Source organism: Platalea leucorodia (assembly GCF_965183815.1).
Source record: "Platalea leucorodia genome assembly, chromosome: 21".
NCBI classification, from domain to species: Eukaryota; Metazoa; Chordata; class Aves; order Pelecaniformes; family Threskiornithidae; genus Platalea; species Platalea leucorodia.
The window spans coordinates 6,469,912-6,497,738 of NC_138843.1; the positions used below are offsets into that span (position 1 = coordinate 6,469,912).

At 50.2% G+C, this 27,827-nt stretch overlaps 2 protein-coding genes across 9 annotated transcripts in view; both read left to right on the plus strand.

The window, feature by feature from the left end:
- Positions 1–340: 340 nt before the first annotated feature.
- On the plus strand, positions 341–21,671 carry RAB11B (RAB11B, member RAS oncogene family). Of its 2 annotated transcripts, XM_082331392.1 has the most exons (5): positions 341–464; positions 6,980–7,175; positions 10,536–10,729; positions 12,344–12,424; positions 16,733–21,671. In XM_082331392.1, the coding sequence occupies exons 1-5, from the start codon at positions 425–427 to the stop codon at positions 16,876–16,878; spliced, it is 657 nt and encodes a 218-aa protein (XP_082187518.1). In that variant the 5' UTR covers positions 341–424; the 3' UTR covers positions 16,879–21,671. The 2 variants fall into 2 exon arrangements, with proteins under 2 accessions (XP_082187518.1, XP_082187517.1); XM_082331391.1 differs by lacking the exons at positions 12,344–12,424; positions 16,733–21,671 and adding an exon at positions 11,158–12,337 and having other exon boundaries at positions 350–464.
- Positions 18,323–27,827, plus strand: part of MARCHF2 (membrane associated ring-CH-type finger 2) — a 43,902-nt gene continuing 34,397 nt past the window's right edge. For 3 of the 7 annotated variants that reach the window (XM_082331383.1, XM_082331386.1, XM_082331387.1), the window contains exon 1: positions 22,532–22,611. Coding sequence is in view for 1 of the 7 variants with exons in the window: in XM_082331390.1 (XP_082187516.1) it covers positions 18,390–18,410 (21 nt within the window). In the remaining 6 variants the exon portion in view is untranslated. Of the gene's footprint in view, positions 18,411–22,531; positions 22,612–25,561; positions 27,314–27,827 lie in introns of those variants that run through there. The other 4 variants (XM_082331390.1, XM_082331385.1, XM_082331388.1 and 1 more) reach the window with 3 other exon arrangements.

Here is a 27,827-nt window from a genome sequence, read left to right on the forward strand (position 1 = left end):
TCCGCCCCCCGGCGGCTCGCTGCGCTGAGGCCGGGGCCGGGCCGGGCCCCCCGCACCGGGGCGACCCCCGCCGCCGCGCCCCGAGGGCGGGCGGTGCTCGGCGCTGCGCACCCCGCCCCGGCCCCGCCCCTCCGCCACGCCCCGCCCCCGCCCCGGCCCCGCCCCGCGTCCCGGCCCCGCCTCGTCTCTCAGGTCCCTGCTCAGGCACCCCAGCCCCGCCCCTCCCCAGCTGCCCTCCTTCGATTGGGCAGCGCCGCCCGCCAGTCAGGGGCGCGCCCGCCGCCTATTGGGTGCGGTTGATGGGTCTGGCGCGCCGCCCGCCTCCTGCGGGCTCTGGCGGCCGCTGATAGGCGGCGGCGGGAGCGGCCCCCCCGGCTGGGCCGCGGTCGGTGCCTGGCAGCAGAGGGTCGGCGCCGCCATCGCCATGGGCACCCGCGACGACGAGTACGACTACCTCTTCAAAGGTACCGCCGCCCGCGCCGCGCCGCGCCGCGCCGCGCCCCCCGGCGGGGCCCCGGCGGCGCTGGGCCCGGCCCGCCCCGGCCCGGCCCGTCAGGCCGCGCTGCCCCGGGCCCGGGGCGGCCGCCGCGGCCTTTGTGCGCGGGGCGGCCTGGCGGGCAGCGCCCGCCGCCGCGGGGCCCGGCTGGGCCTGGCGCCGGGCTCGCTGCCGGGCTGCGGCGGGGGAGCGGCGGAGCCCCGCGGCGGGGGAGCCCCGCGGGCCTTCCCCGCCCCGCCGCGGCGGGGGCTGCGCGCTGGCAGCCGGGCGGTTGCGATCCCCGGCGGCCGCGCTGGGGTGGGGGAGAGGTTCCGGGCCTGGGCCGGGGCCCGGAGGGGAGGCGGGGGGGCGTGGGCTTCCAGCCGGGGGCTGTGCCCGGCGCGGGGGCCGCTGGGCTGGGTCGCCCGCGAGGTCGCCCCCGGTGTCGAGCCGGGGCTGAAAAAACTTGGGCTTCAGTGGAGAGCTCCTGGCCCGGCTGGCGGCTGGGCGCTGACAGCTGCAGCCAGGGAGCTCAGCAGCGTGAATCTGGCTTTGCCCGGGGTCGTTTTAACGCTTCTGTCCCCACGCTTGTGCAATTTGGGGTTGGCCAGCAGCTGCGTGCAGGGGTTGTGTGAGAAAATAGGTAACTGCCGGATGGGTTTAGTGCTGCTCCTCTTGTGCTGGCCCAGGGGGTTTTTATCATCGTTGATGTCCTGCGTGTGTAAAGATGCCTGGGCTGACCTTTTCTCCCACAGCTCTGCCTTTGAGGCCTAAGGAATAGCGTGGATGGGTGTAAAACATTCACCTTTGTGTTTCCCAACTTGTTTTACGCTTGGTCTCCTGCAGTGGCACGGCTGAAACCCTCAGATTCATCCAAAGAGTTCACTCTTGCCAAAGGCGAGGCCAACGTTGCCATCCGTGGGTGGTCTGGGAGGCCGTGGGCATGCGCTTGCTGCCATGAAAATCTCCCCGGAGTTCGGTGTCGGGGCACGCTGTACGGACCTGGCCCCTAACCGGGGCAGCGGCGATTCCACACTTGCTCGTTGATGAAAGGAAAGAGCAATTACTCATCTGTTGGAAATATTTTATGGATGTATTTGCCTGTTTGGTGTATTTGTTTTGCAGTCTTCAAGACAGTGTGGGGGGGAAAACCCTTATTTCTTCTCTGCCTATAAAGCAGAAGACTAGCCTCCAAAAATATGCTAAACTGTCTGGGTCTAAACCAGTTCCCCTCTGAAGTCATTCCACCCTCTGTTTCCCAAGTGATTTAATAGCCAGGAACTTGAAAGCCTAAAAATTGTATTTCTTTTTTTTCTTTCTGTGAATAGTCAATTAAGTAGGTAAAACTGCATTCATCATTAAAAATGCTTACGCCCCTTTGAAATGCATTTTTAATTTTATCTGGAGTGAAACTTAACCTAAAGCTATTTGGTCACGAACCACGCTGTTGTGTTGGTACCACACAGTAACTTGGCATACTTCATAGCACTTCACTTAATGAAAAATCAGGGAGAGAACTGTCCTTTTCTGTGCGTCCTTTGGGTAGGGGTAGGGGTAGCTGTGTGGATTTTTTTTTTTTTTAAATAAACAAATCTGCAAAAAACCCCTTCCCTATCTACTCATCTCTTCCTTCCTTCCTTCCTTCCTTCTAGGCTTTTTGGGACTAGGCAAGAAATAATGAATGTAAATGGGACCAAGGGGGATGAGGTTGCCGCTGTAGGACCAACTCGCCTTCCTTTCCCTTCTGCTCCCTCCAATAATGGAATTAAATATCAAGGGGAATTGACATAATGAAAAAAATAGTGTCCAGGGGTTTGATTGACTTCTGGTTTAGACCCTTCTTAGCTACACAGAATTGAATTCAAAAGCCATCCATCAGGCACATGTAGCAGTCAGAGGCAGAAATAATGGTGAAGGGTTGCGTTCTGGGAAAGATTATTTTTATTAAATTTCAGGTTTGACCATTTCCCCCCCCACCTATTTCCAAAGGGAGTTTGGTTGGGCTCTGATTTTAGCTTTTACAGTTGCGCTTGCTAAGAAATTTGCATCCTTGCTTTGTAATATTATTTCGGATGACTCCAATTGAACGCAGTGTTGCTTTAAAGTCACAATTTTTACTTTTTTATATAGTGGAAGATCTGGAACTGCTTGTATAGGAACTTCTGTCATTTGGCATAGATTATATGAATCAGCTTTATGAAAAGTTTAAAAGGCAAAGAGCCCCATTTATCGTTAGTCTCTTTCATGTGAAATACTGCCTATAAAACAGTTGTTCAGGGGTGAAAATGGCCCAGGAGTTTGTGACAGCAGTGTCTGTGCGTAGCTGGCTCGCTGTTCTTGGTGTTCCTTCGCACACGAGAACGACCGCTCGCATCGTCCGCCAGCTTGTGCTTTGGGACCGGCCATTTCAACAGGGCTGCGGGAGAGACGAGCGGTATTGGCTTATCGGGGCTGGCACGCAGTAGGCGAAAACTAATTTAAGGTTTGGTGGCACTCTGGGATGCGACTGTGGTTATAGTCAAAGCTGCTCTGCTAAACTAGCGCCTCTTTATCTTTATTCCCAATTTCCCTTTCTTCTGTGTGCATCCCGGCAGGCAGAACTGCTTATTTTATTGATCACAACAAAATGTTGTTTGTTAACAAAATGACGGAGCCAACCTTTGGGAGAACAAGCTGAATTCTGTACGCAGAGCTGCAGAATGAGGCGGCTGTGAGGACCCCGTTGTAGCTGCGCTTCGGTGACGTAACCGAGCGAAGCCAGCGGTTCAGGGCTCTGTTCCCAATTAGTTTCGTAGCTGGGATGATTAAAAAGCAGGAACTTTTCATGATGAGTTTTGAATGGGTTGGATCTGGAATTGAATTCATGACCTTTTAATAGTTGTTAAAATATTGGAAGCCTTGTACCTATTAAAATGTGATCTGCACATTAATTTTCCTCTTAAGAAGATTAGCTGTTATCAGTGTTTATTTTAAAAATTAAATCTGAGGTTGTGCAGACGTATGCTGGCTCATGAAAAGGAAGGAAAAAACACAGGTAGAAAAAAGAGCTTTCTTTTACCTTGGTGGGAATTTAGACTGCTCTGATTAGAGCTTAAGCCTAACAAAGGCGGTGCTTATTAAAAACAAATGCGTGTCATATTAGTCATTAATATCTGGCAACCTTGTGTACTTAATATTTATAATGAACTCTGCTTATGTGGTCTCTGCTAGAGAGAGTCTTAATCTTCTTGATTGTTCAAAAGAATATATTTTTGCCAGACAATAAACTGGTGTATTTAAAATTCTATCATAAGCTTGATCTTTTTTGTTTTCTTACCAACAATGTATTGGCCTGGATTTTTAATTCTGTCTCTCCCTTGCTTTGTACCAGGATCCTGAGGATGAAGCGGGTGTGCGGGTGGTGGGGTTGTGCTCTGCGCGGGCGGCTGTAGGTCTGAGGGTTGTGAGGCCTGACAAGACGCGGGAAGCAGAGCGATGATGGTGACAGAGATCGGAATGCTTTGCCGTTGGTGGACGTGGGGAACGGTGACGCGCAGACTGGCACGGTGCGGTGGAGGAGAGAGAAAATCGGGAAAGACTGAAGGAGCAGTGCCACGACTCAGGATGGAAACGGGGCACTGAGCATGGCTTGCTTGGGTACTTAGGGCCATCTGCTGATGACTGGTGCTGGTTGTTAGTCCAGGTCACTTCCAAGTTCAAACCAGTGCCTCTTTCCATGACCAGTGTGGCCCTAAAGGTCGTTTAGGGAGCGTGACTTCATCAGTTCTGGTGAGATGTGTTTAGGGAGTATTCAGGCTCTTAGATCTGATTTGGAACTTTCTTTTCTACTCTGTTGAGACTTCTGCGTTTGAACAGGCAACGCTGTCTGGTGGCCTGTTCCCAAATTTAGGAGCTTTCCCAAGATCTAATCGCTTAGGCCAGAATCTTGAAGGTATCATCTTGCTCAATTCCCATAGCAAATAAAAGTTTCTGGGTTCTGTCTGCATGTGGGCCTCCAGTCTTTGCATCTTTCTCCTGGAAGTGAAAATGCTCGTTTAATGCTCGAGATTGAGTATTAACAAGAAGCACGTGGAGACTGTAAGGTAGAGAGAACATTATTCACTGAGCTGGGATCTGGTTGCCTTCCTTTGTTACTTCTGCATCCAGTAATGTCTCGAAAATGCGCTCTCGCAAGCTGTGCTAGAACGTGGAGCAGACTGGTGAAGGGGAGCCTGGGGCTTTGCTGCCAGATTGCAGCAGAGGCGAGTAACCAGCTAAAGTAGTGCAGGACCCCCTGAATTTTCTTCCCGCGACAGATGGAGTTAATGACCTGAGAGCCGTTTGCACGGTTTATGCACAAAGCTGATAATTTTAAAATGCCAGAGGATAGGAGGTGGCCGGGACCTGGGAAGACAGCTGTGCTTTCTCGAGCTGCAGATTCATGAGATGGTGACTCCCTTCAGAAACAGTTGGAAGCTTCAGGGTTTGTCGAAGCTGGTCTAGCTTGTGTGGTGGGTGTTCTTACCTCCTTCTGGTTATGGTCAGGGCTTTGCTGTAGGGTGCAGCCCACTCCAAGCCAGTAGATCGCTGTGCAAGATGGGTGACCTTAGGCCTGTTCTTGGAACGCCCCGTGGAATTGGATGAAAAACTGTTTGTCTGGAAAAGAAAGCTAACAAAATCCTAGAGTTAAAACTTGTAATATTTTTTTTTATATATATATATATATATATCCATTCTCAAACCCTAAAAAATGGCTTAGGCTGTTTGCCAGCGAAGGCAGAGCGCTGCGAGGAGCTGATTTAAGCTATCCCGGGTGGGGAGTTGTGGCGCCCTGCCACCATCCACTGGCTGCCTGTTCCTGCCTCGGTTGTGTTTTGACTGTTCAGCTGTGCTAGCACAATTGTCCGTCTATCTGCGCTGTCAGGCGGATGAAACGCTGCGGGGGGAGTCCGGAGCGTTTCAGCAATCTCCCCGTGCAGCTCGGGGGCTGTCGCAGCAGAGTAACCGAGGGCTACGGCAGAAGTTTGGGAATGTGCTAGCGGAGGTGGGGAGGTGCACAAGTGGAGCAGCGTGCTGCCGGAGCCGTGTCCTGACACAACGGCCTGAGCAGAGACAAGCTGTAATAACGCTAAAAGACGAGTGCGATCCTTGGCCCTGGGAGAACGCTGGTGAGCTCATTCTGGAAGTGTGTAACGAGAAGAGTCTTGTGTAATTTGTTGTGGAGGGGTCAGGAATGTTTTCTGCCCACGTCTGCTTTTCTATAGGAAAAACAGATCATATGAATGAGGAAGATCAACAAATCTGTACTTTGAACCGAAGTAGGAAATATTCCCAAGGTTGAAGAAGCCTCACGGAGACTGCCTTTCTTCCTTCTGCTGAAGCCAGGAGACTGTTAGCTTGAATACCAGTGTCATCTACGATACCGTACTTGCTGAGACTAAGGGAGGATGGCTTAGTTGCTTTTATTCTCGTTTGCCTTCAGGTATTTCTTGCTCCAGTCAGTTATACAGGGATTTAAGAAAATGCGTGTAGGTGCATTAGCTGCGTAGTAAAGAACCTCGTAGGACAGATCTTCTCTTTGGGGTCGATGATGAGGTCTCGTGGAGAGCCCGGGGCGGCGTGGCTGGGTGTGAAGCAGCAGCCTGCTGGGGCAGAGCCGTGCCTCCGGATCGGCAGGGAGCTTCAGCCCCAGCGGAGGGGGAAACTCCTCCTACAAGATGTACCTTTTATTTTCACAATTCCTCACAGTAAAGCTGGGTTCTGTGTGCTAAAGATCTCTCTGCACTAACGTTTTTCTGTTAACATGGCAACACCTCGTGTGGAGGCAGAGATTTTTAGCTCATCTTTTACTCCTCATGCGATCTACTAGAACTCGTTTTGCTGGGTGAAGTTCTGCTTTGCTTTGTGTCTTGTTCGTAGTATCAAATGTCTCCTATTTTGCCCTTTTTGTGGTGAACATATTTATGAATTAAATTATGGAAATAAAACACCCTGTATGGCCCCAACAGGGACTGCAAATAATTGTTTACTTACCGTGTTGTTCTTTTTTTTAAAAAATAAAAATAGAGTAGACTAATACTGTACACAGGCTTTTTGTCAGGCATACAGGTCGCCTGTTGCCATGTTCTTGACTGTAGTGTTTCTTAAAACGTGGGTTGCAGCTGCCTTCTGCAAAAGGTCGAGGATGCAAGGGCCATATAGTTACCTCTCGTTACTGGCGCTGGCTTGGGGCCGCCGAAGCAACGTTTAGCTGTTGACAGTCGCTGTAGCAATTTCTCATTTCCATCTCTGAGGAACTGAGCAGCTGCTGGCAACAAAAAGGCTTGGGGCTGTTTTGGGGCTGGGGAAGCAAGCTGTGAGTAGTGAAGTCTGAGGTGTTGTCAGCATGACTTTCTCCTGTGTTTCTCTGGCTGTGCAACACCTCTGGGTCGTGCCTGCAAGGTGGCATAGCAGCCGGGTAGCACCGCTGCACCATGTAATGCTGGTATGAAGAATTAATCGTGAAAATAATGTCTTTTCTTTCAGTTGTGTTGATTGGAGACTCTGGAGTTGGGAAGAGTAATCTTCTGTCCCGTTTCACACGCAATGAGTTCAATCTGGAGAGTAAGAGCACCATTGGGGTGGAATTTGCCACCAGGAGCATCCAGGTGGATGGGAAGACGATAAAAGCACAGATCTGGGATACCGCAGGACAGGAGCGATACCGTGCCATTACCTCAGCGTGAGTACTATGTCTTTGCTCAGGCTAACAGCAGAATTCCAGCAGAGATGGTACAGATAAATTTATGGGTAGAGAATTAGTGAAACGTAGTTGGGACACATGACAAAATCATTATGACAGACTTCAGCATAGATCCAAGTCATAAGATAGCAAATACTTTTGTGTTCCTTGATTAATATAATGAAAGTAATTTTTAGATTCTAATGATACTATTATAGAAAAAAATGCCAGGTTAAATCAGAAGTGTGGGAAGTTCTGTTTGCGTCTTGTGATTTGGGGTTTTTACCTACCCTGGATGTGCTATCTTCGTCCCATGGAGTGAGTGTCATTTCTGAGGGGAGCTGGGTACTGTTTGGCAGCAGGTTTTGGTCCAGGCATGGTAGCTTACCATAATGCCAGTGGCTTCTGGTCTTCATTGCCCCCTCAATCTTGAGATTGAGGGTATTTTTAGGACAGTCTGCAGCCACAGACTCCCTTGAAATCTCACTGACTTTGGGTTAGTCACAGTCCTGAAGATTAGGTCCAAGAGTGCATGCTGAGTAACGGGTAAGTAGGAAGGCAACTCCGATAATGCTGACTCTGCAGCATTAGGCACATCCCTGTTCAGAACAGTGGTGCTGAGAAGCTTTCACGTATGGCACCTTGTTAATCCAGGCAGTGTCTTAAGATGTTTTTAAAAAGGGTAGAAAGGAGGACCCTGGGAACTACCAACCTGTCAGCTTCGCCTCTCTGCCCGGGAAGATCATGGAACAGATCCTCCTGGAATCCATGCTAAGGCACATGGAGGACAGGGAGGTGATTCGGGATGGCCAGCACGGCTTCACCAAGGGCAAGTCCTGCCTGACCAACCTAGTGGCCTTCTGTGATGGAGTAACTACAGATGTCATCTATCTGGACTTCTGTAAGGCCTTTGGCGCGATCCCCCACAATATCCTCCTCTCTAAATTGGAAGGATATGGATTTGATGGGCGGACTGTTCGGTGGATAAGGAATTGGCTGGATGGTTGCATCCAGAGGGTAGTGGCCAATGGCTCGATGTCCAGATGGAGACCAGTGACGAGTGGTGTCCCTCAGGGGTCCGTACTGGGGCCAGTGCTGTTCAATATCTTCATCAACGACACAGACAGCGGGATCGAGTGCACCCTCGGCACGTTTGCAGGTGACACCAGGCTGAGGGGTGCAGCAGACACGCCTGAGGGACGGGGGTGGCGTCCAGAGGGACCTGGGCAGGCTGGAGAGGGGGGCCTGTGTGAGCCTCAGGGGGTTCAGCAAGGCCAAGGGCAGGGTCCTGCTCCTGGGTGGGGGCAACCCCCGGCATCAGCACAGGCTGGGGGATGGAGGGATGGAGAGCAGCCCTGAGGAGAGGGACTTGGGGGTGCTGATAGATGAAAAGCTGGCCGTGGGCCGGCAATGTGCGCTTGCAGCCCAGAAAGCCAAGCGTCTCCTGGGCTGCATCCCCCGCAGCGTGGGCAGCGGGGCGAGGGAGGGGATTCTGCCCCTCTGCTCCGCTCTGGGGAGACCCCCCTGGAGCCCTGCGTCCAGCTCGGGGGTCCTCAGCACGGGAAGGACATGGAGCTGTTGGAGCGGGGCCAGAGGAAGCCACCGAAATGCTCCGAGGGTGGCCCAGCTCTGCTGTGAGGACAGGCTGAGAGCTGGGGGGGTTCAGCCTGGAGAGGAGGAGGCTGCGGGGAGAGCTGATTGCGGCCTTTCAGTGCTTAAAGGGGGCTTATAGGAAAGATGGGGACAGACTTTTTAGCAGGGGCAGTAGCGATAGGACAAGGGGGAATGGTTTTAAACTAAAAGAGGGAAGATTCAGACTGGATATAAGGAAGAAATTTTTCATGGTGAGGGTGGTGAAACACTGGCAGGGGTTGCCCAGAGAGGTGGGAGATGCCCCATCCCTGGAAACATTCAAGGCCAGGCTGGACGGGGCTGTGAGCACCCTGATCTGGTTGAAGATGTCCCTGCCCATGGCAGGGGGTTGGACTGGGTGGGCTTTAAAGGTCCCTTCCATCCCAAAGCATTCTGTGATTCTATGTAACCTCTGGGTGTACCTGTTTCTATGCAGGTAGTAAGCAAAAGTGTCTTTCAGAGGAAAAAAAGAAAACCCTATTGGCAGGCCTAGTTATCCAGGGCATATTCTGATCAGCGAGTTGAAATTTTTTAGTGTTACAGATGTATATCAGTTTTTAAAGGTACAAACTTGCTTCTGAATCATGCACAGATTGAGCCATTTGTATTAAACTCAAGGTAAGGGGAATCTTTTTCATTGAGGTGAAATAGGGTAGTGCAGAATAGATGGGAGAAAACTAGAAGAGCATGGAGCCCAAAGAGAGTAATCTCTAGGGAAGGAACGCAAAAGCAAAGTAATGCAGAAGCAGATGTAAGTGGCGATTTCAAATTGCATCTTTTCCATAATTGTTAGCGTGTTTTTCAGATTTTTTTTTTTTGTGGCCCATAAATTGTTCTTACCGCTGTAAAAGCGTAGCAGAAAAACTGCTGGCTGAGTCTGCTTCCACCGCAGACGTGGCTGATGGGAATCCATGCATCTGTAGTCCTGTGATCCTGCCTCTCCTCTGCGCTGGCATCAGCTCTTGCCTGACAGATCGCTAGGCCAGTTCAGCTTGCTAAGCCAGCAGAACGCCAACCAGCAGTAAAAAGTGAATGTTTTCTGCTGACTTGGTGCCCTGAATCAGTGCAACGACGTGTCGGACCGGTGCTGGTGGAGCAGAGGAGAAATGGTAGGGCTGTCTGGAAGAGATACGGACGTTACAGTATTGCTGATGTAGGTGGGCTTGCGCTGTCCTGAGCCCTTGGCTTGAGTTGAAATGGGCCCAAAGCTGCACTGAGGCAGCAAACTCTGCTCTCGGATTATGGGCTTCCGAATAAGTGTCAATATAGCCCAGAGTCCCCCTCTTTAATTTTTAAGAGGGATAGGAGGTATTTGAAAGATCAGCAAGAAATACTGACCTTTTACTAAGGACTATTTTCTGGGTAGAAAAGTAAGTTACAACTTCACAAAAACCTTCTAGCAGTACTGATTCTGAAATGCGTTGTGAGTTTTCTTGCACTGTTTTAGCAGACTAAAAATGTCACGGCTTCCGCAGCCTCTTCAGCGTTTTGTTACGTACATTGGAATTTTTTAGGAATGCCATTTAAAAAAAACAGCATTTGGAACTTGGTTTTAGGCTTTAAAAAAACCAACCCAACAACAGGATTTGCATCACTGCAACTTTTTCCAAAGTGAGAGGGAATGTTTTTAACTTTTTAGTAGTAAGGAGTAGAGAAGAGCGAGACACCAGCTTTGTTGGTGTAACTCGGACAGAGCTCTCCGTAAAGGAATGTGCCTTATGGTTTCAGATATTACCGCGGTGCTGTTGGGGCTCTTCTCGTCTATGACATTGCCAAACATCTCACCTATGAGAATGTGGAGCGCTGGCTAAAGGAGCTTCGAGATCACGCAGACAACAATATCGTCATCATGCTGGTGGGTAACAAGAGCGACCTCCGCCATCTGAGAGCTGTGCCCACTGACGAGGCCCGGGCTTTTGCAGGTTTGTAGACTGGGGTGGCTGCTTTCCGAACTTGATGGTGTTGGTGCAAGCTGTAATCATGCTACTGTTGTCTAGTACTGAACTTTCACTTCAAGTTTTATTTTTGACCTTAAAAAAGGCATTTAAGGTTTTTTGTTTTTTGTTTTTTTTTTTTTTTTAAGGTGAAAATATCTCGGCTTATTAAATAGTGTGTGTGGTTGGTTTGTTGTTGTGTGGTTTTGGTTTTTTTTTTTGGTTTTTTTTTTTGTTTTGTTTTTAAATCTAGTGGTAGTACCTGTTTTTGAAACACTGTCCTTGAGCCGCCTGATAGCTGAAGATTAAACGCTTCCTCTAGCAAGGCTAGAAACAGTCAGCAACATTTAGATGGGAAAATTTCACAATATAAATATAAAATATCACAACAGAAAATGTCTTTCCTTCCTTCCTAGAGGCCTGGTTCTACTGCGTACATATCAATGCGGACAGCTGCAAACGAATGCCAAACCTTCTCTTAGGTGGTGCGGTTTCTGCTCCAGAGCACTGATGCATATAGGAGTGCCGTCTAGTTTCATTTAAATGCAGGGATCATCAAACTTGGAGATTATCAATTTTTGGGAGGAATCAAGTGGGTTACGAGGGCTGCTGCCACTGCACGAGCTCTCTCTCTGCCTTACCTTGCAGAGCCCTGGTCAAATACGCTTTTGCCCTTATAGGCCCAGGGACATTCAGCTTAGTTTTGTGTGGCTGTCAAGCTTGGAGGTGGAATTTAAATGTATAGCCTTTAAAAGCCTTCTAGGACTATTACTAGGGCTTGCATAAATGCGTTTTCTGAAGTTTGCTAGTAAGCAAGTACCCTGTGGTTAGTAAAAAAACTATAAATTTTCACATGGATGAGAAGTGAAGTCGATAAGAGAAGCAAAACAAATTATCAGGGAGCGTAGATAGTGCATTACTTGTTTACTTGGTTCAATGTCTTATTTTTGCCCCTGACTTCCTACCAAGGCTGTTTTAAATAGCTAGTGATGGTACATCATTCAATTGCCATTTAAGCTCTATGACTAAAATTTGCCTATTTCTGGGCAGGTGGTACAGTACCATTCTAGGTGTGATGTTTGGGTGTTAATCACAATCTTGTTGTTGTTGTTGTTGTTTTTTAATAAAAAAAAATATATCTTTTGCATTGTAAGAGGAAAGAAGAAAATAGACTGTATTACTAGGGGTTTTATTGTACTTTGGAGGTGGGGTCTGATGAGGAAAGTTCACCTTTTTGGGGTTGCAGAGGAGAATTGTGACTCCTGTTGCAGACGACATGCTTTTGCTCAAGGTGAGCTCTTGCTCCTTGCTAGGAGAGAGCTGGAGCCAGATGAGAATAATATTGCATTGCTTGACCGAACAAGGGCTGCAGTGAGGAAAATACTCTCGCGCTATGGAAAGGCAGTGGTCAAAGGTGACGCTGCTGAAACGCTAGTAGCTAAATAAATAGTGCACCAAATTGTTCCTAGTGTAATGGGGAAAAAAATAAAAAAGACTGTGCCCTGGCTGCTTTGGCCTAAAAATAAAGGTGAAAACCTCAAAGTAAAGGTGAAATAAAGTGCTGTTAAAGTTTTTAACTGAACCACTTGTTATTTATTACAGAAAAAAATAACTTATCTTTTATTGAAACTTCTGCTCTGGATTCAACAAATGTAGAAGAAGCCTTCAAGAACATCCTCACAGGTATGGTTTGTTGTGGCTTCAGGAGACCTCCCGAGGTAGCGGATCTTCTGCGTGGGCATGTTTTGCAGTTACCTAGAATGTTTTGGAAATGAATGTTGGGAATGATGGTTAGTTTGCAAGCCTTCTACTCTTACCTTTTTGTTCTGCCTCCCACCCCACACATACCTTTCTGCCCAAGAATCTGGAGGTTTCTAGTTTCCTGATGTTCCATAAATTCATGCTATTGCAATAGCACTGTTATAAAGGCATGAGTAGTTCTGTGCCTGCACACAATCTAGGTAGTGAAGCCACAGCCATGCTAGGAAGTTAAATGTTCCAGTGTGTTCTCTTGCACCAAAGCAGACTGGTACATCAGATTTTTGTCCAGGCTGCAGAGATCTTGTTCTCAGCTGATGGCAGGGGTTGTAGGTGACTGCGCCAACGGCGTAGCTGCAGGCAGGCTGCCTTCTGGGAACGGCCCTGAAGAGTCCCAGGAATTGTCTAAGCACGTGGTAGTGGTCACAGGCCAAAATGAGGCCAGGGCTTATGATTTCCACTGCCCAAGAATGTTCCTCAACATGTGTAACTGCTGTAGATGTGGCTACTGAGTGCACAGTGTCCAGTTGCAGCTTCAGACTTGCTGTGTGTGTGGGAATGCTGGGTGGCTCAGGCAGTAGGTCCACTGCATGTAGTATCAGGGTTGTTCCGGGTAGTAGTACTCTACTACTTGCTTTTTTCCTCTTTCAGACTGGGGTTTAGAATTTCCATTCCTTAAGATCAAGCTGTTGCCTGCATGTGTTTTCTTGGTCCCGGAGTAAGGGAGCTCCCTACTGCACATGAGGCCTAGGGTTCACCAGTAAAGCTTTATTGCTGTAGGTACACCAGCACATCCTCCTTACTGTGCTAAGCCATGGCCAAAGCACGTTTGTTGGTAGGCTCACAGGGATTTCCAGCTGGTGTTTTGCAAATTTGAGCTTGAGCACTCATTTGGCCTCTGGAAGAGTGCAGCTCTGTCCTAGGCTACACGCAGCACATGGGGAACTTGCTGATTTCCTTCAAAGTGAGGTTGGCTGAGAAGCGTGAGGTGTATGGTCGTGAGGTAGGAGAAGGAGGACGAACAGGGTTGAGGTGGTGGGGATATGTGCTGGGAGATACGTAGCCTACAGGCAGCACAAGTGGGAAGCACACGGAGCAAGAGAGACGCTTAAAATAAGCGCTGCTCATCTCTGTGTTGTTACTTCAGTTGCGGTGGGTAACTTTTCCCGAACTTGGGATTTGGCCTAATCTTACTCTAATTTTAGTTAGACTTTAGTGTGTATGAGTGTGTCAGCACTCTGTGCTTTAGCACTTTGTGTTCCAGAGGATGTGTTATTCTGGCACCAGTCTGAGGTGACTGCGTTTGGGTAGCTCTGTGCCCGAGCTAATCCTCGGAAGCAGAGTCCTGGGGAGCATGGTGCTGTCACGGCCGAGGGTGTCTGAAGGAAACCAGCACGGGCCTGTAGGACTGCTGAACTGGAGCTAACAAACCCTGATAAACTCGAGCATCTCTGCTTTCAGAGACTCTGCCTTCCACTCGGTGTTCTGCAGTGGTCATATCTCAAAATACTGTTTGAGGCGGCAGGGAATTTAATATTTCAAAGCATAGTCTCTCACTCCTAAAATGAAGTAATTGGTAGTTGGCAAAGAACCCTTAAGAATCCTTTCTAAATAGGAAGAGGGCTATCAAACAGGTATTGGATTACTGTTCTACCTCTGGCTGCCGCATGAGATCTGAATCTTGTCCTAAAGAGGGGAAAATGCCATATAATTGTCAGTGTGTGTGTTCTGTCTCTTGAAAAGCTCTTTAAGATCCATGCCGTGAACACAAAGAGTTGGCAAGATCCAATTCCCGACTATAGCTTACCATAGCTGAATTGTAGACCGATAAACTGTCGCTACAGTCTCACCCCTGTACGCTGTTTTGTGAAGTTGTGCCTGATGTACACGTCCCACAGCATCTCAAGACGAGCATTTTCTGAGCTTTATTGTGACCAGGTACTGGTTTCAGTTAAACAAGAACGGGCCTTTGCTCTGGTTCTACTTGGTTATCAGGATGTCTCTGCTGTGTGTTGCTTATTGGACGCTGACCAAAGAATTGGCTTTGTATTATTGTTTCTTGATTATGTATGAAGGAGAGCCTATTACTAGGAAAAAAGCCGAATTTTAATACGGTGAATTCTGTAAGGCAGGCTCTTTTAGGTTTCTTTTGCAGAGGTGTGCAGGGAAGCAGTACGAAGTGTTGGGATCGCTAGGTCTGGTGCTGGCCAACTCTGTTGGTACCAGAAATGTGTCGCAATTAGAGGAAGAAGACCAAAAAGAGGCAGGCAGGAGAAAAAGGATAGCCAAGCTGCTCCTGTAAGTAAAAAGCCTGACAGACTAGGAATGGGTTATATTTGCTGCCTAGCAAGACTTTTGTTGAGTTATTAGAGCTACTGGTGAGGCAACTGGAGAACATTGCTGTTGCGACAAAGCCGTTGAGAAGACCGCCCGGTGCCTGAGCTGGGACTGTCTCCTGCGCACGGCAGCCTTACGGATTCGCTGCTTATCTGTGACGCTTGGCTGGACCTGAGGCAACTTGCCTGGCGCTTTGAGATGGTAGCCGTGATTTTGGTGCTCTAGGCGTCACCATCCATCCTGTCTTCCCTTGCAGTGTTGTCCTGAGACTGAGCCTTGGCGGAGAAGATGGCCTAAGGTTGCTCTAGGAGAGAGCCCCAGTACAGTCTGCTACAGCAGATAAGGTGCTCAGGGAGCCAGAACTCGAGCTGAGGTCAGGCCTGGGCAAGCTAAACTCAAAACACGATCTCTTAGCAGCATCCTGGGCTCCCAAAAGTGTTGAGATTGTCCAGGTACAGTGGGGGTGTGGCTAGTAAGACTGGGTAGTCCTGGAAAGGCTATTCCTAATGTGATTACCTGGGGGAGAATCATCCTTCGAGGGGAGGAGGGGAAACCTGGGAAAATGTGCTGTGTCGAGCAGTGAGCTGGGAGCAACCGCAGAGGACTTGGAGGAGGGAAGAGGGCCGGAGCAGCAAGACAGGAGTTTCCTTACTGGCCACCAGTCTGAGGGATCACTAAAGACTCGGGGAGGGGGAACAACACCCCAAACAGATGCTGCCCCAAAGAGCAGAGGGCTTGGCAGTGACTCTGAACAGCTAGTGTTGAAATACACCGCTGAGCACGAACGAAGGGGGATGTGACAATCTCTGCAGAGCTCTCCTCATCCCTTTCAGCCAGAAGAGCTGAAGGTAGCCAGTGGCAAGGAGATCAGTCCTAGGTTCAAGGTTTCCATTTTGAACAATGTAAATATGTGCAGCTTCTTTTAAAACAAAACCAAACCAACCCAAAACATAAACAAAGTCCTCCATGATTTTTAATCCTTGCTAAAGACTTTGGGTGTTGCTGCTTTGAGGCTGTGGCTGGATGAATGTGACCATAATATTTACCGCAGACTTCCAGGGAGGTACTTGCCCTTTTCCTGTCTCACAATAGAGGGAAGTTGGAACAAGGGCTTATAGTCGGTGAAATAAGTAATTTAAAAATCTTTCAACTTCAATTATTTTTACTAACTGTGCACTTGAAATGGTTTGTTTCGGAAAGCTTTTAACCTGGCAGCCTCTCTTCAGCGGTTACAGCTTTGTGGATCTGTGTGCTTTCAGGCATAAATTAATTTGAGTCAAATAAGTTAATTCTCTCAGGAAAAGCATTTTCGGATCAATATGGGGCTTTATGGAACCATGTGGCTTTTTACTGTCATAGGTGGAAAAACTGATTGTTGCGGAGAGGAGCAGGCATTTCTGTCATTTGGTAGTAGCAGCTTGCCAGAAGCTGAAGTGTGAACTAGATAACCGGCATTGCTGCTGCGCAATGACGTTTTGCAAGCATCCTGTTGATTGGTGTTTCTAGATTGTTGCCCATTTTTTAATCAAAAATAAGATGATTCCCTATTTTAGAAATGAGCGTTCCTGCTCCTTTCTCATTTAAAAAGCCTTTTAGTAATACCCGTGTTCATGGAGTCAAAAAGAACGTGATAGGAAGCGCTGTTGTGGAAGACAGTACGGAATCTTGTCTGAATAACTTTTCCAGACAGAGCTGGCATGTCCACACAGAGCCGGAAAGCTAGCCAGATGTTACATGCCACAGCTGGTCAGAATAGGTTCCCTTTCACAGCTCTCAAGTTAAAATCTTCTCGTTCTTGGGTTCTAGCATCTTCTTTGACAGCTTGCCCTGACATGTGCACGCGCTCTGTCGGAGGCAGCGTCCTTCTGGGCCCTAACAACTCTGTTCTCATTTCAGAAATCTACCGCATTGTTTCGCAGAAGCAGATTGCAGATCGGTCTGCACACGATGAGTCTCCTGGCAACAACGTAGTCGACATCAGTGTCCCACCAACGACCGACGGACAGAAATCCAACAAACTCCAGTGCTGTCAGAATCTGTGACCTCCTGTAGATGACTCTTGTGTCCTTCACTTCGTCTGTGCTTCATTTAGAAACCTGTGTGCACTTCTTATCTCCTGTGATTCAGTGACTCCCTCTCCCCTCCTTTACCCCGTTCCCAAGTCCTCCCTTCCATCTTAGAGCTTTACTTGTAGGGCTAACAGTCCCCTGCCTCTGAAATCCCCTTCAGTGTGGTGACTTTTGGGCTTGAAATGTAGGCACTGATCTGATAGACATGTTTGTGTTGGAACATCTGCTGCTGGATATTATCCCATGAAACGCTCTCCTCAGATGGTTTTGGGGTTTTTTCTCTGAGAGAGAAACCATGGGGACGTGACTATAACAGTTGAAGAAATAACTACATTTAGGTGACAAGGTTTTTTCCTCCCATAGTCAGATTTTTTTTTCCTTGTGTTTCTGTGAACATGGGGGAGAAATTAAAAGAAAATAGCTATCCTACCAAATGCTCTGTTTTCTGTCCTGATAAAGTCTCACAGTGAGGTTTTTAGTGGCTGCACACACATAAGAAAGCTGTTGAAAATAACATTACTTATTATGTAATTACCCCTAATACAGTTAGTCTGGCTGTGTAGTTTACTGTTTCCTGCTTGGGAAATCTTTCTCTCTTCTTATTTGGGAACAATGAAGTATGTCTGCATTGCTTTCTCTGCCACCATGAATGCCTGTGCTGCTTGTGCAGGCTTTATGAAGTGGCTTAATATTTATTCATGGCTTATGTTAATCAGTTAACATTATTGTACAGTAAGTGCCAGCATATTGATTTCAGAAACCTTTTGCAACTGTACAAGTAGGCTTATTTTGTACTGTAGGTCAGTGTCTGAAAGCAGGATCTTCTGTAGTTCCAGGATTTTTTTGCATGCTGCTTTTTCTCTAGATCTCTCCTACCCCTGTTTGAGTGAGTGAAGCAATATTTTCATGTCATGTATATACCTGCACTTGTAAGGGTTTTGGTTGTTGTAGAAAAACACAATACTTTATACATTTTGTAAAACTTCTGCAGAACCATAGCATCTTGAACTTTCTCTTCATGATCTTTCACTATCGACCTTGTGCATAATCTTCTTGACCTCTACTAAAACGCATAATATTAAGATTTCACATAATACGTACTAACCTGTTGGTTTCTTCTTATTCTGTTTTACTGAATTGCAGACTGTAATTCTCAAATGATTGTACTTCACCTGATGTAACAGATTGTCATCAGCAGGGCTAACTACTAGAATACTTTGTTTTGCTGAATGGGAAGAATGTTACCACAACTTCGTGTAGTCAGTCTCTTGCTAGCTTGTGAAAATCTTCTATGACGGCTTTTCAGCATTCGCTAGCTCTTGCACACTTGCATCCCCTCCGGTATACGCTGAATGCTATGATGAGGCAAATACTGGGTGAAACTGTCTCAAGGAAGAGTTGGAGACCATCTGCTGCTCTCTGAAGGCTAGTGAAGCAATTTGCAGTGAATTTTTGCTCTGTATTCTGAGACTGTACCTCACTTGATGAATCCTACCTGCCTATTAGTGAGTTGATTTTTCTTTTCTGATACAAAGCAAATATGAAACTGTGAATTGTGCTTGAAGGGGAAATCTGACATTCCAGTCTCAACTGTTCTGTCTGGTTGTGTAATAAAATTAAGGGCGGTTAACTCTGATGGCTTTTCTTTTATAAGACTTCCAGACCAATGCCTTTAATTTTGTACTGTATGCACCTGGAGGGCTATAGTTCACAGCGAAGGGTGCAGGTGGTGCCTAGCACTTCCACTTTCAGCTTTGTTTAGAGGATACATTCAAGGTGAAGGGGTGCACGCTTGCAGCCTAATCCCATCGAATGAGGATATGAATTCCTTTTTAGGCATCGCGGTGCTCTGTCCTAAGGGCGTCCCAGTTCGGGAAGCACTTTCAACACTGGTATTTACTTTAATAGCATCCAGTTGAGAGAAGGTGCAGCTGGTGGGAACTGGAGACGTCTCCTTTTTGGTGGTCCTAGACCAGAATGTGATGCGCAGTCAGTGTTTAGAAGGCTGGCGGATGAGCACAGCATCAGAGAGAAAGGAAAATTCTGAGATACTGAAAATATTTCATTCAAGAACAGGTGGGCACTAGTGGAGCTGGGCTCCTTAATTTTGAGCAAAACTTTTTATAAAGAAATGAGTTGAACAGCATGAGGAAGAATCATGCTGTTAAGAAGACTTGTTAGTTCAGGGTGATGTATTAACGTGTTCACGCTGCAATTCCTGTTCTTAACATGAAGTTTCTCAAATCAATCTGGCCTGGTATGAGAAGCTGAGAAGCAGTTTAGTCACTTCCTTGTCTCTTAGAAGAGATTTTCTTTAGTCTTTGACTTTGTAGAAGGCTCTAAACTTTGCCTCAGAGTCCCAACAAAAGGTTCATGTCTAGGGCTTAAGTGCTGTTATATGGGTATTGAAGAGAGCTTCTACAACTTCGTTGTGCGTTGACTGAAGCCCCCTCCAAGCAGGTGGATCGGGGACCCGTGCTGTTCATGCCAGGGGGGCTGGGTTGGTTTTGAGATCTGTTGTGTGACGTAGGAAGGCCTACCGCCTTTTGCTGCAGGACTGTTGGGCGTACCTGGGACGTGGGAAGCGTGTGTGCATACACAGCTTCTGTGAGCGCTGTCCACTAAGCAGTGGCTTTATCTGCTGTGGTCGTGCAGTCCGTTAGACTAGGTATGGACTCCTTCCCCGATGGTTGTGCTGCTCTCCCGGCACTGAAGAGACGCAGCTCTTCTGTGGGTTTGAGATGCTCTTGCCTAGACTCAGCACAGGGACATTAGTGCCAAGAGAAAAAGGACAGTGGACCAGTTCTGCCCGGTAAAACTGTCTTCCTGTGCATAGACGGGAAAATGCTTTTGATTTTGAGCACCCTGGTGTCCTGCTGAAAGCATTGTGCACTCCTCGGAAACTGTAGCTACAACCCAAACCGCTGTTGGTGATGGCTACTGACATTGCAGAGGGGAAGACTTGGAGGAATCCTGGGGAAGCTTGAACCGTTGAAGAGCTCTCTGATGTTCAAGGAAGCTCCCCCGTAGGCCAGACTCCTTACCCGTGCTTTCCTGATGTGAAAATAACAGTTAAATGTAACCTCACCTGGACTGCTTTCATACTGCGACTTCGCTGGCTCTGTGTCTCTCAGTATTACTGTCAGGAGAGTAGAAAAGGTTCCAGCTGTCTTCCGTCTGCCATAAGAGGTTTGAGGGCAGAACTTGGCTTACGTAAAACTCCTGATGACAGGAAGGCTGCCTGTGAAGGAAGGAACACGTGCTATCCTTGCTTTACGTGGATGTTGAGGATGACTTTCATTTAACTATTGAAAAGTAACACTAAAAAGCACCGGGTGCTTACCACCCGGTGTTAGTAATATAAACCGCAGTTGAAGGCTCCTGCTGGTATTTAGACCATACTTTCCAATGCAGAATTCGACGGGAGTCTTTTCTGCTAACTACCCTGTTAATTATGGGGAGAGTAAAGGCCAAAATTCACACATAAAAGTGATTTGGTAGTGAGCACACAAAGGGGTAATTGGTAAAATAAATTCATTGAGTAAACTGCCTCGATCTAACTTCTTTTCTTCCTCTTGAGTCAGATGCTTGCAGACTAGGTGAGTTAAAGTCTGGGATCTCCACCGAGAGTTTGTCTGTAGCCTGCACAGGACAAGAAAGTTTGGTTCATAGGGAAGTTTTAAAGCTCTATACTTGTACAAATGTCAAAATCCAGTTGATGAGTGACTGCTTGCTGCTTTGTTAAAAAGCGTGTGCTGCGGAGACCATCAGAATTCGGGGGAAGGAAAAGGCGCTGTGATCCCTTCTTCCCCCGTGGCTGCTTCTCAGCACTTCTGGCAGGTTAGAGGCAGCAGAAAGACTGCTGCATCCTAGAGATCCCCCCAGGCTGGGTGCTGTTCTGTTGGATCGCTTGTAGTGACCCCACAGTATGTGGAAAGGCTGGTAACAGGGCATTCTTGTGCGAACAGGGGACAGCTCTCTCAGCTGGACGTGCCAGGATGGTGAGGATTGGTCTGTGCCTTTTATTTGAGTAGGTCGCTTACCAAAAGCCGCTTGGAAAACTGTACAGTAGGTCTTTTTGCTTCCTGATGCTTTGATTCCTGCATGCTGTACTGTTGCAGAAGTTGTGGATGTGATCTGCTTGTGGGCTGTTAGTGGTTGAGTCTTAGCTGTGCTTGGTGATCGTTTCCCTTCCAAGCATGAAGGAAGAGCTTGCTTAGAGGTTCTGGTCTCTGTAGAAGAAAAAAGATCCTAATGAAGTGACTCAGTCACTTAGGGAGGCCTTTTTCCTTCATAAACTAGGAAAAACAGTATTAAAGGTAGGGGCCTGAATTTCAAATAAGAAAAGAAAAAACAGGCAATTAGAGGTGAAGACTAACTGTCCTTCAAGTAAAATACAGTGAGTCAGGGCTGAGGTTGGAGTCTCTTGACTTGCAGACTCTTAATAGCGTCATAATAGATAATACAGTCGGAATGGTGATTAATGGAATGATTCCATGAAATGAGTGTCTCCAGGGCTGCACTGTTTCAATGAATAACAGTAATTCTTATTTTAAACTGGTCAGATAATGCACAGTAGTGTTGTCTATCAGGCTTTGTAGGCTATAAATAGCGCTGGACCTTTATGCAACCCAGAAGAGAGGTTCCTTTCATTTACTTTTATTCCTGGTTCCTGTGTTAAGTGCAATTCACTTTGTAAATATACACATCACTTGATTTTTGTGCATGGTTATGATGTATTGTGGATATAAAGATTGCCAAATCATGCTGTGTGTGTAAAGTTCTGTTCCAAACACGATTGTAGAATAAGGTGGGAACATAATTTTGGACCTGGTACCTTGCCGGCTCCAGCGCCGCTGTGGCTGATGCCAGCGCGGGTCCCCCTGCCAGGGCCAAGGGGCTGTGCTGGGGGCTGTGCCCCTGTGGGTGCAGCAGCCCAGAGCCAGGGGGTGGTTACCCTCGGTATCCGCCGCACCGGGGCAGCGGTTCTTGAGGGGGCTCTTCCCAGCGCTTCAGGACGCTGCGGTAGGCTCCGGAGCGGCTCCTGGTGCCCGGTCACTGCCCGCTCTGGTCACGGCTGCCGGGGAGCCACGGCCCCGGGAGGTGGGGGCGCGCCCCCGTGCCCTGGGGGTCCTGGGCGGAGGAGCGCGGTCCGGGGGCTCAGCCTGCCGCTCCGAAACACCTACTCCGAGTAAGGCGGCGGTGAGGCCGGCCGAGACCCGCGGCGCGGGGCTGCGGCAGCGGAGGGAGGCCCGAGGCCGCGCCGGCTCCTCCCTTGGCGGGGGGGGGGGGGGGGGGCCCTTCAAGCTGCGGCCCGAGGGGAGGCGGCGCCGCCCCCCCGCCCGCTCCCCGCCGGCTCCCGCAGCCCCGGGTGGGGGCGAGGGGGCGCAGCCGCCGCTAAGGAGGGGAGGCCCTGAGGCGGCGGGGGCGGGGCCGGGCCGGCGTGGGGCGGGGCGCGGCCGCCCTGCCGCGGCACCATTGGCCGGCGGTTGTTGCCAGCGGGGTCGCGTTGCGACGCCGGCCGGGTTCCGCGCAGCTCATTGGGTGGGCCGGCACCGGCGTCAGCGCGGTGCGGCGCGGGGATTGGCGGGCGGCGGCGCCGCCGTGAGGGCGGGCGGCTGTGGGTGGGCGGTGCCCGGCGGCCGCAGGAGCCGGCGATGGGGCGGCGCGCGCCGCGCTGAGGGGCCGCGGGCGCCGGGACCGCAGGTACCGGTACCGGGCGGGGCGGGGCGGCGCCTGCGGGCGCCGGGGACGGCGGCCGCCGCCGACCGGGCTCGACCGAGCGCCCCGCTCCCGGCCGGGTCGGGCCGCCCTCCGGTGCGGGGCTGCGGCGGCGGGAGCGGCGTCCCGGGCGGGCCGAGGCGGCCGGGCCGCGGTTGAGGCCGCCCCGGGGTGGGTACCCGAGAGCCCTGACAGCCCTCCCGGTCCCCCAGCCCCCTTCGGGGGGGCGGTCCCCGCCGCGGGGCTGCCCTCAGCGCCCCGGTGTCTGGCAGCCTCCCGCCGCCCCCGCTGGGCTGCCGGAGCCGCGGGGTCCCGGGGGGACACGGCCGGGCCGGCCGCGCTCTCCGCAGCCGCCCTCCCTGGAGCAGCGGGGCCTCTCCCGCAGGGGCAGCTGGCGCCGGCCCCGCTGCCCGCTCCTGCCGGCCCCGGGCCGCTGCCGGGCGGCCGTGTGGGGCGCGGGGTCCCGGGCGAGGCTGGGAGCGGGGCCTGGCGGGGCCCCCGCCGCCGGCTGCAGGCAGAGCTGCGGGGCGGGCTGGCACCCGTCCCCTGCGGGAAGAGCGGGGGGTTTGCCTAGAAACTCAGCCTGGGAGGAAAATGTCGGAGGCCCGGAGGTTTGGAGCAGCAGCTTTTCTTACCTGCTCATCAGACTTTATTTCCACGGGTATAAGTGGTTACTAGGAAAGGATTTCTTTGCGAGTGGGCTCCTATGCCTGCTTTTTCTCCTCTTTTGGAGTGCTGCTGGCTCCGGTTCTCACGCATATTTGTGACCTGCTGAGCGCTGTGTGGCATGGCAGGGAAGGCACCGGCTTGCAGAGCTCGTTACAGAGGTTTCCCAAGAGAACGAGTTCAGTGTCACAGCAAAGCTGAAGAACTTGCTAGAGTTGTGCGTTGGAGCACCGGCTGCCTTCCTCTGTGGCGTAAGCTTAGAGTTTGTGATTGACTTTTCTTAAACTAGGACCTATAGATCTCTCTTATCTCATTTATGCCAGTTTTCTTGAGACAACTTAACTGCTAGCGACAGAGACCCAAACTGCTCGTTTGTGGGATTCATCCGAGGGACGAGCCTGTGGCTCGCCTACAGGAAGATGACTGTGACATTGGAGGTACTTTTCTCACAGTCTCAAATGTTTGCCCTTGTCATATGAGCGTGTTCTCTCTCTGATGGGGAGACCAAGATTAAAAACCGAAAAGCCGTGCGATGGCCTTGGACCGAGACTTCTTGCTTATCTGTGCGATTGCCTGCGCTGTTAGTACCCGCAGAAATGGTGCTCACCTAAACGTGGGGTGACGCGGCTGCGCCGTACGATGCTACTGCCCCGATGAGAGCTCGGGCTGTTGCGTGACTTGGCCTCTCGGAGGAAGCTGTGCAGAGCTCGGATTTTACAAGCAGGCGTGTGGGGTGTCTCTCGAGTCAGCGTTGATGACGACTGACTGGGAATGCCAGGGTTAGCCAGAGCAGCTCTGCCTTTTCATCAGGCTTGTTTGTATTCAGCGCGCTGTCCCCGCGGTGTCCGGAGACGAGGCCGTCCTGCCCTGATGTGTCTGTGATGAAGATCTGTCAGTGGGGATGTGCTTCTCATCCCACCCCGTGCCCTTTATTTGCTCATGCTCAAGGGACTGTTCATGTCCCCCTCTCAACCCTCCCTCTTACCAGCCCTTATTTTCCTTGGGACTTTCAATTCTCTTGCTCCACTCTCCTTCCAGCGAGTATTTATCTCTGTGTCTTTCCCTTCTGATATGGTTTCTAGTGCTTTCTCGACCTTTTTCCAGGTTCTTGTCAAGAATGCCTGTGATGACGCTGCGGTAGGTCAGCTCCGATGGCCATGGCCAGTCATGCTCGTGGGGACCTACAGCCCTGCACAGCTGCCAAGCTTGCACATGCACAGAATAATCCTTTTAACAGCTGGATGTTAGCCTTGTCTTTCCAAGGCTTAAGTGTTTGAATACTTCTTTGCATCTCCAAAGGATTATGGAGACAGGTGCAGGGGAGAGTGTCTGGAGGGCTGGCAGAGCCCTGGTTTTCCAGGTGCATTTGAAACTGTGATGGTATGTCACCCGTCGGAAACAGAGGCTTGAAGGGAAAGGAGCTGGGACTGGAAAATCCCTTTGTCACGTGCACTGTAACAGTGAATTTAATAACTCCAGTTAAGGACGCGATGTCTAACTCCCCCCCTCCCAGGCATGCGCAGTGGAGCATTTGGAAGGATATGGATTTGATGGGCGGGCTAATTGGCTGGATGGTCACATCCAGAGGGTAGTGGTCAATGGCTCGATGTCCAGATGGAGACCAGTGACGAGTGGTGTCCCTCAGGGGTCCGTACTGGGGCCAGTGCTGTTCAATATCTTCATCAACGACACAGACAGCGGGATCGAGTGCACCCTCGGCACGTTTGCAGGTGACACCAAGCTGAGGGGTGCAGCAGACACGCCTGAGGGATGGGGTGGCGTCCAGAGGGACCTGGGCAGGCTGGAGAGGGGGGCCTGTGTGAGCCTCAGGGGGTTCAGCAAGGCCAAGGGCAGGGTCCTGCTCCTGGGTGGGGGCAACCCCCGGTGTCAGCACAGGCTGGGGGATGGAGGGATGGAGAGCAGCCCTGAGGAGAGGGACTTGGGGGTGCTGATAGATGAAAAGCTGGCCATGAGCCGGCAATGTGCGCTCACAGCCCAGAAAGCCAAGCGTCTCCTGGGCTGCATCCCCCGCAGCGTGGGCAGCGGGGTGAGGGGGGGGATTCTGCCCCTCTGCTCCCTCTGGGGAGACCCCCCTGGAGCCCCGTGTCCAGCTCGGGGGTCCTCAGCACGGGAAGGACATGGAGCTGTTGGAGCGGGGCCAGGGGAGGCTACAGCAATGGTCTGAGGGTGGCACAGCCCTGCTGTGAGGACAGGCTGAGAGCTGGGGGTGTTCAGCCTGGGGAGGAGGAGGCTGCGGGGAGACCTCATTGCGGCCTTTCAGTGCTTAAAGGGGGCTTATAGGAAAGATGGGGACAGACTTTTTAGCAGGGGCAGTAGCGATAGGACAAGGGGGAATGGTTTTAAACTAAAAGAGGGAAGATTCAGACTGGATATAAGGAAGAAATTTTTCATGGTGAGGGTGGTGAAACACTGGCAGGGGTTGCCCAGAGAGGTGGGAGATGCCCCATCCCTGGAAACACTCAAGGCCAGGCTGGACGGGGCTGTGAGCACCCTGATCTGGTTGAAGATGTCCCTGCCCATGGCAGGGGGATGGACTGGGTGGGCTTTAAAGGTCCCTTCCATCCCAAAGCGTTCTGTGATTCTATGATTACAGGCAGCCTCCATCAGTAAGGAAGCTTTAACTTGGCCTGGCGTGGACCAGGTGGCACAGGAAAGAGCCAAGTGTGAGCATAATGTGTATGCCACGGACATTAAATACCGGCTGTAAAGCCTGGACTGCCTGTGTGTGGTTAGCTAATTAACACCACTGGCAGTCTTTAAGTGGAAACAGGAAAAAAAGCACTGGAACTAATGGTTTCTTGTTTCTCATGTGTTTGCCCTTTTTTTGCTCTGGAATTGCACTGGAGCTGCAGAGTGAGGTCACCCCACGCTGGACGCCAAGGAGACCATGCAGATGAGCAGTATTACAAATGTACTAATTGTAAACAGCTTCCGACAGAGTTCTTGCCTTCATAGATGCTGGGAGAGGGGCTTTCCCATTCTAGGTTATTGGTGCTGGCCTGGATCAAGCAAGTGCAGGACATGATGTTTCCCCGGGAGGAAGTTAGCATAGATTCCTTGAAACAACGTGACCAAAATCAACCCAAAATGCATCCAGCACCAGCTGGGCAACTTGAGGCTGGATGTGGGCTCTGAGACTCTTGTTAGCCCTGAGGGACTGCTGCAGGTTCTCAGGATGGGATTTCGTAGTAGTTCTGCAGGCAGAGATACAAAGTAAAATGTGCATTTAGGATCTTTTTTTGCTATTGTTTAAAGTATCTTGGCTTTTTACACTAAAAAACACAGAACCTTTTCTTAGAAGAGGAAGAGAGGAATCAGGGATCCTGAACTATAAACTACAGGATGAGTTTATTTTTCCCCCACTTGACTTTGACTCAGCTTTGGATATTTGGAGATTTCAGAGTTTCTGTTTTCTAAACTGTTTTTTTTTCCCCCTCCAGATTAAAGTTCATAACTTGTGCGTCTTTTCTGTCCCCCAGTCTTATTTACTCTGGTTAACTTACACTTCTGCATGCTCTTAGCTCAACCCCTTCCCATGAAAGAGGAGTGATCTCTGTTGGTGATCTCTGTTCCCTTTGAAAGCACGCTAGCCACTTGTAAGTTAGTAAGAAACGGGCACACAGTCTCTGTGATGTGAAAGACAAGCCATATGAAAAATAAAGTCGTGGGTCACATTTATGTGAAGGACATGAGGGCAGCACCAAATCAATGAGAAGGGTAGGCAAGCAGTTTCCATGAAGTTTGCATAAAATAGCGTTTTCTGGTACTAAACCAGATTAATCTGTGCTGAGGCAGAGTTTATGGCTCACTGAGACAGCTAATATCATGCAGGTTCTCCACCCCTCCACGTCTGGTCTTGTTCTCTCCCCAGCTCCGCCTGCAGCCATGCCGTTCCCCGGGGAGATGCAGTCACGCTCGCTCCACCGTGCTTGCCGTCGTTAGACCAGGTCGGCTCCAGCTCATCAGCATCGCAGCACCAAACGCAGCTCTGCTGGGAGAGGTGGTTACCCACTTGTTGAGCGTTTGGGAGAGTGCTCGGCTGTTTATCCTGCTGTTTAAAAGCGAGGAAGGCGCTACCAGGCTTCTTACAGTTTTGGCCACCTTTCCTGGTGGTGGAATATGTCTCTTTACAGCTGTGACGGTTACAGGTTGTGAGAGCTCTAAGCGCCGATGGTAGAATGCAGAATAGCAAAATCCTGCAGGCGTGGATGGACAAAGTGTCTCGGGGGAGGGACCGAACCCTTTGTATCCCCTCGGGAAGCGAACAGCCCGACGGGAGCCGTACGGACCTGCAGCTCTTCCTACCCATTGGCCGTGCAAATGCATTCCCTGCCCCAGACCTTTCTAGGACGAGCAGTGTTACAGTTTGGAATCTGTAATTTGTCCCCTTTTTCAATCAAAATAGGCATCTGTAAGTTTTCTTCCAGATTTTATGTAGCAATTCTAACTAAACTTTTCAGTTCCTGATATAACACCAGATGATTATGTGTGGCTAACCTCAAGGGCAGGCACGC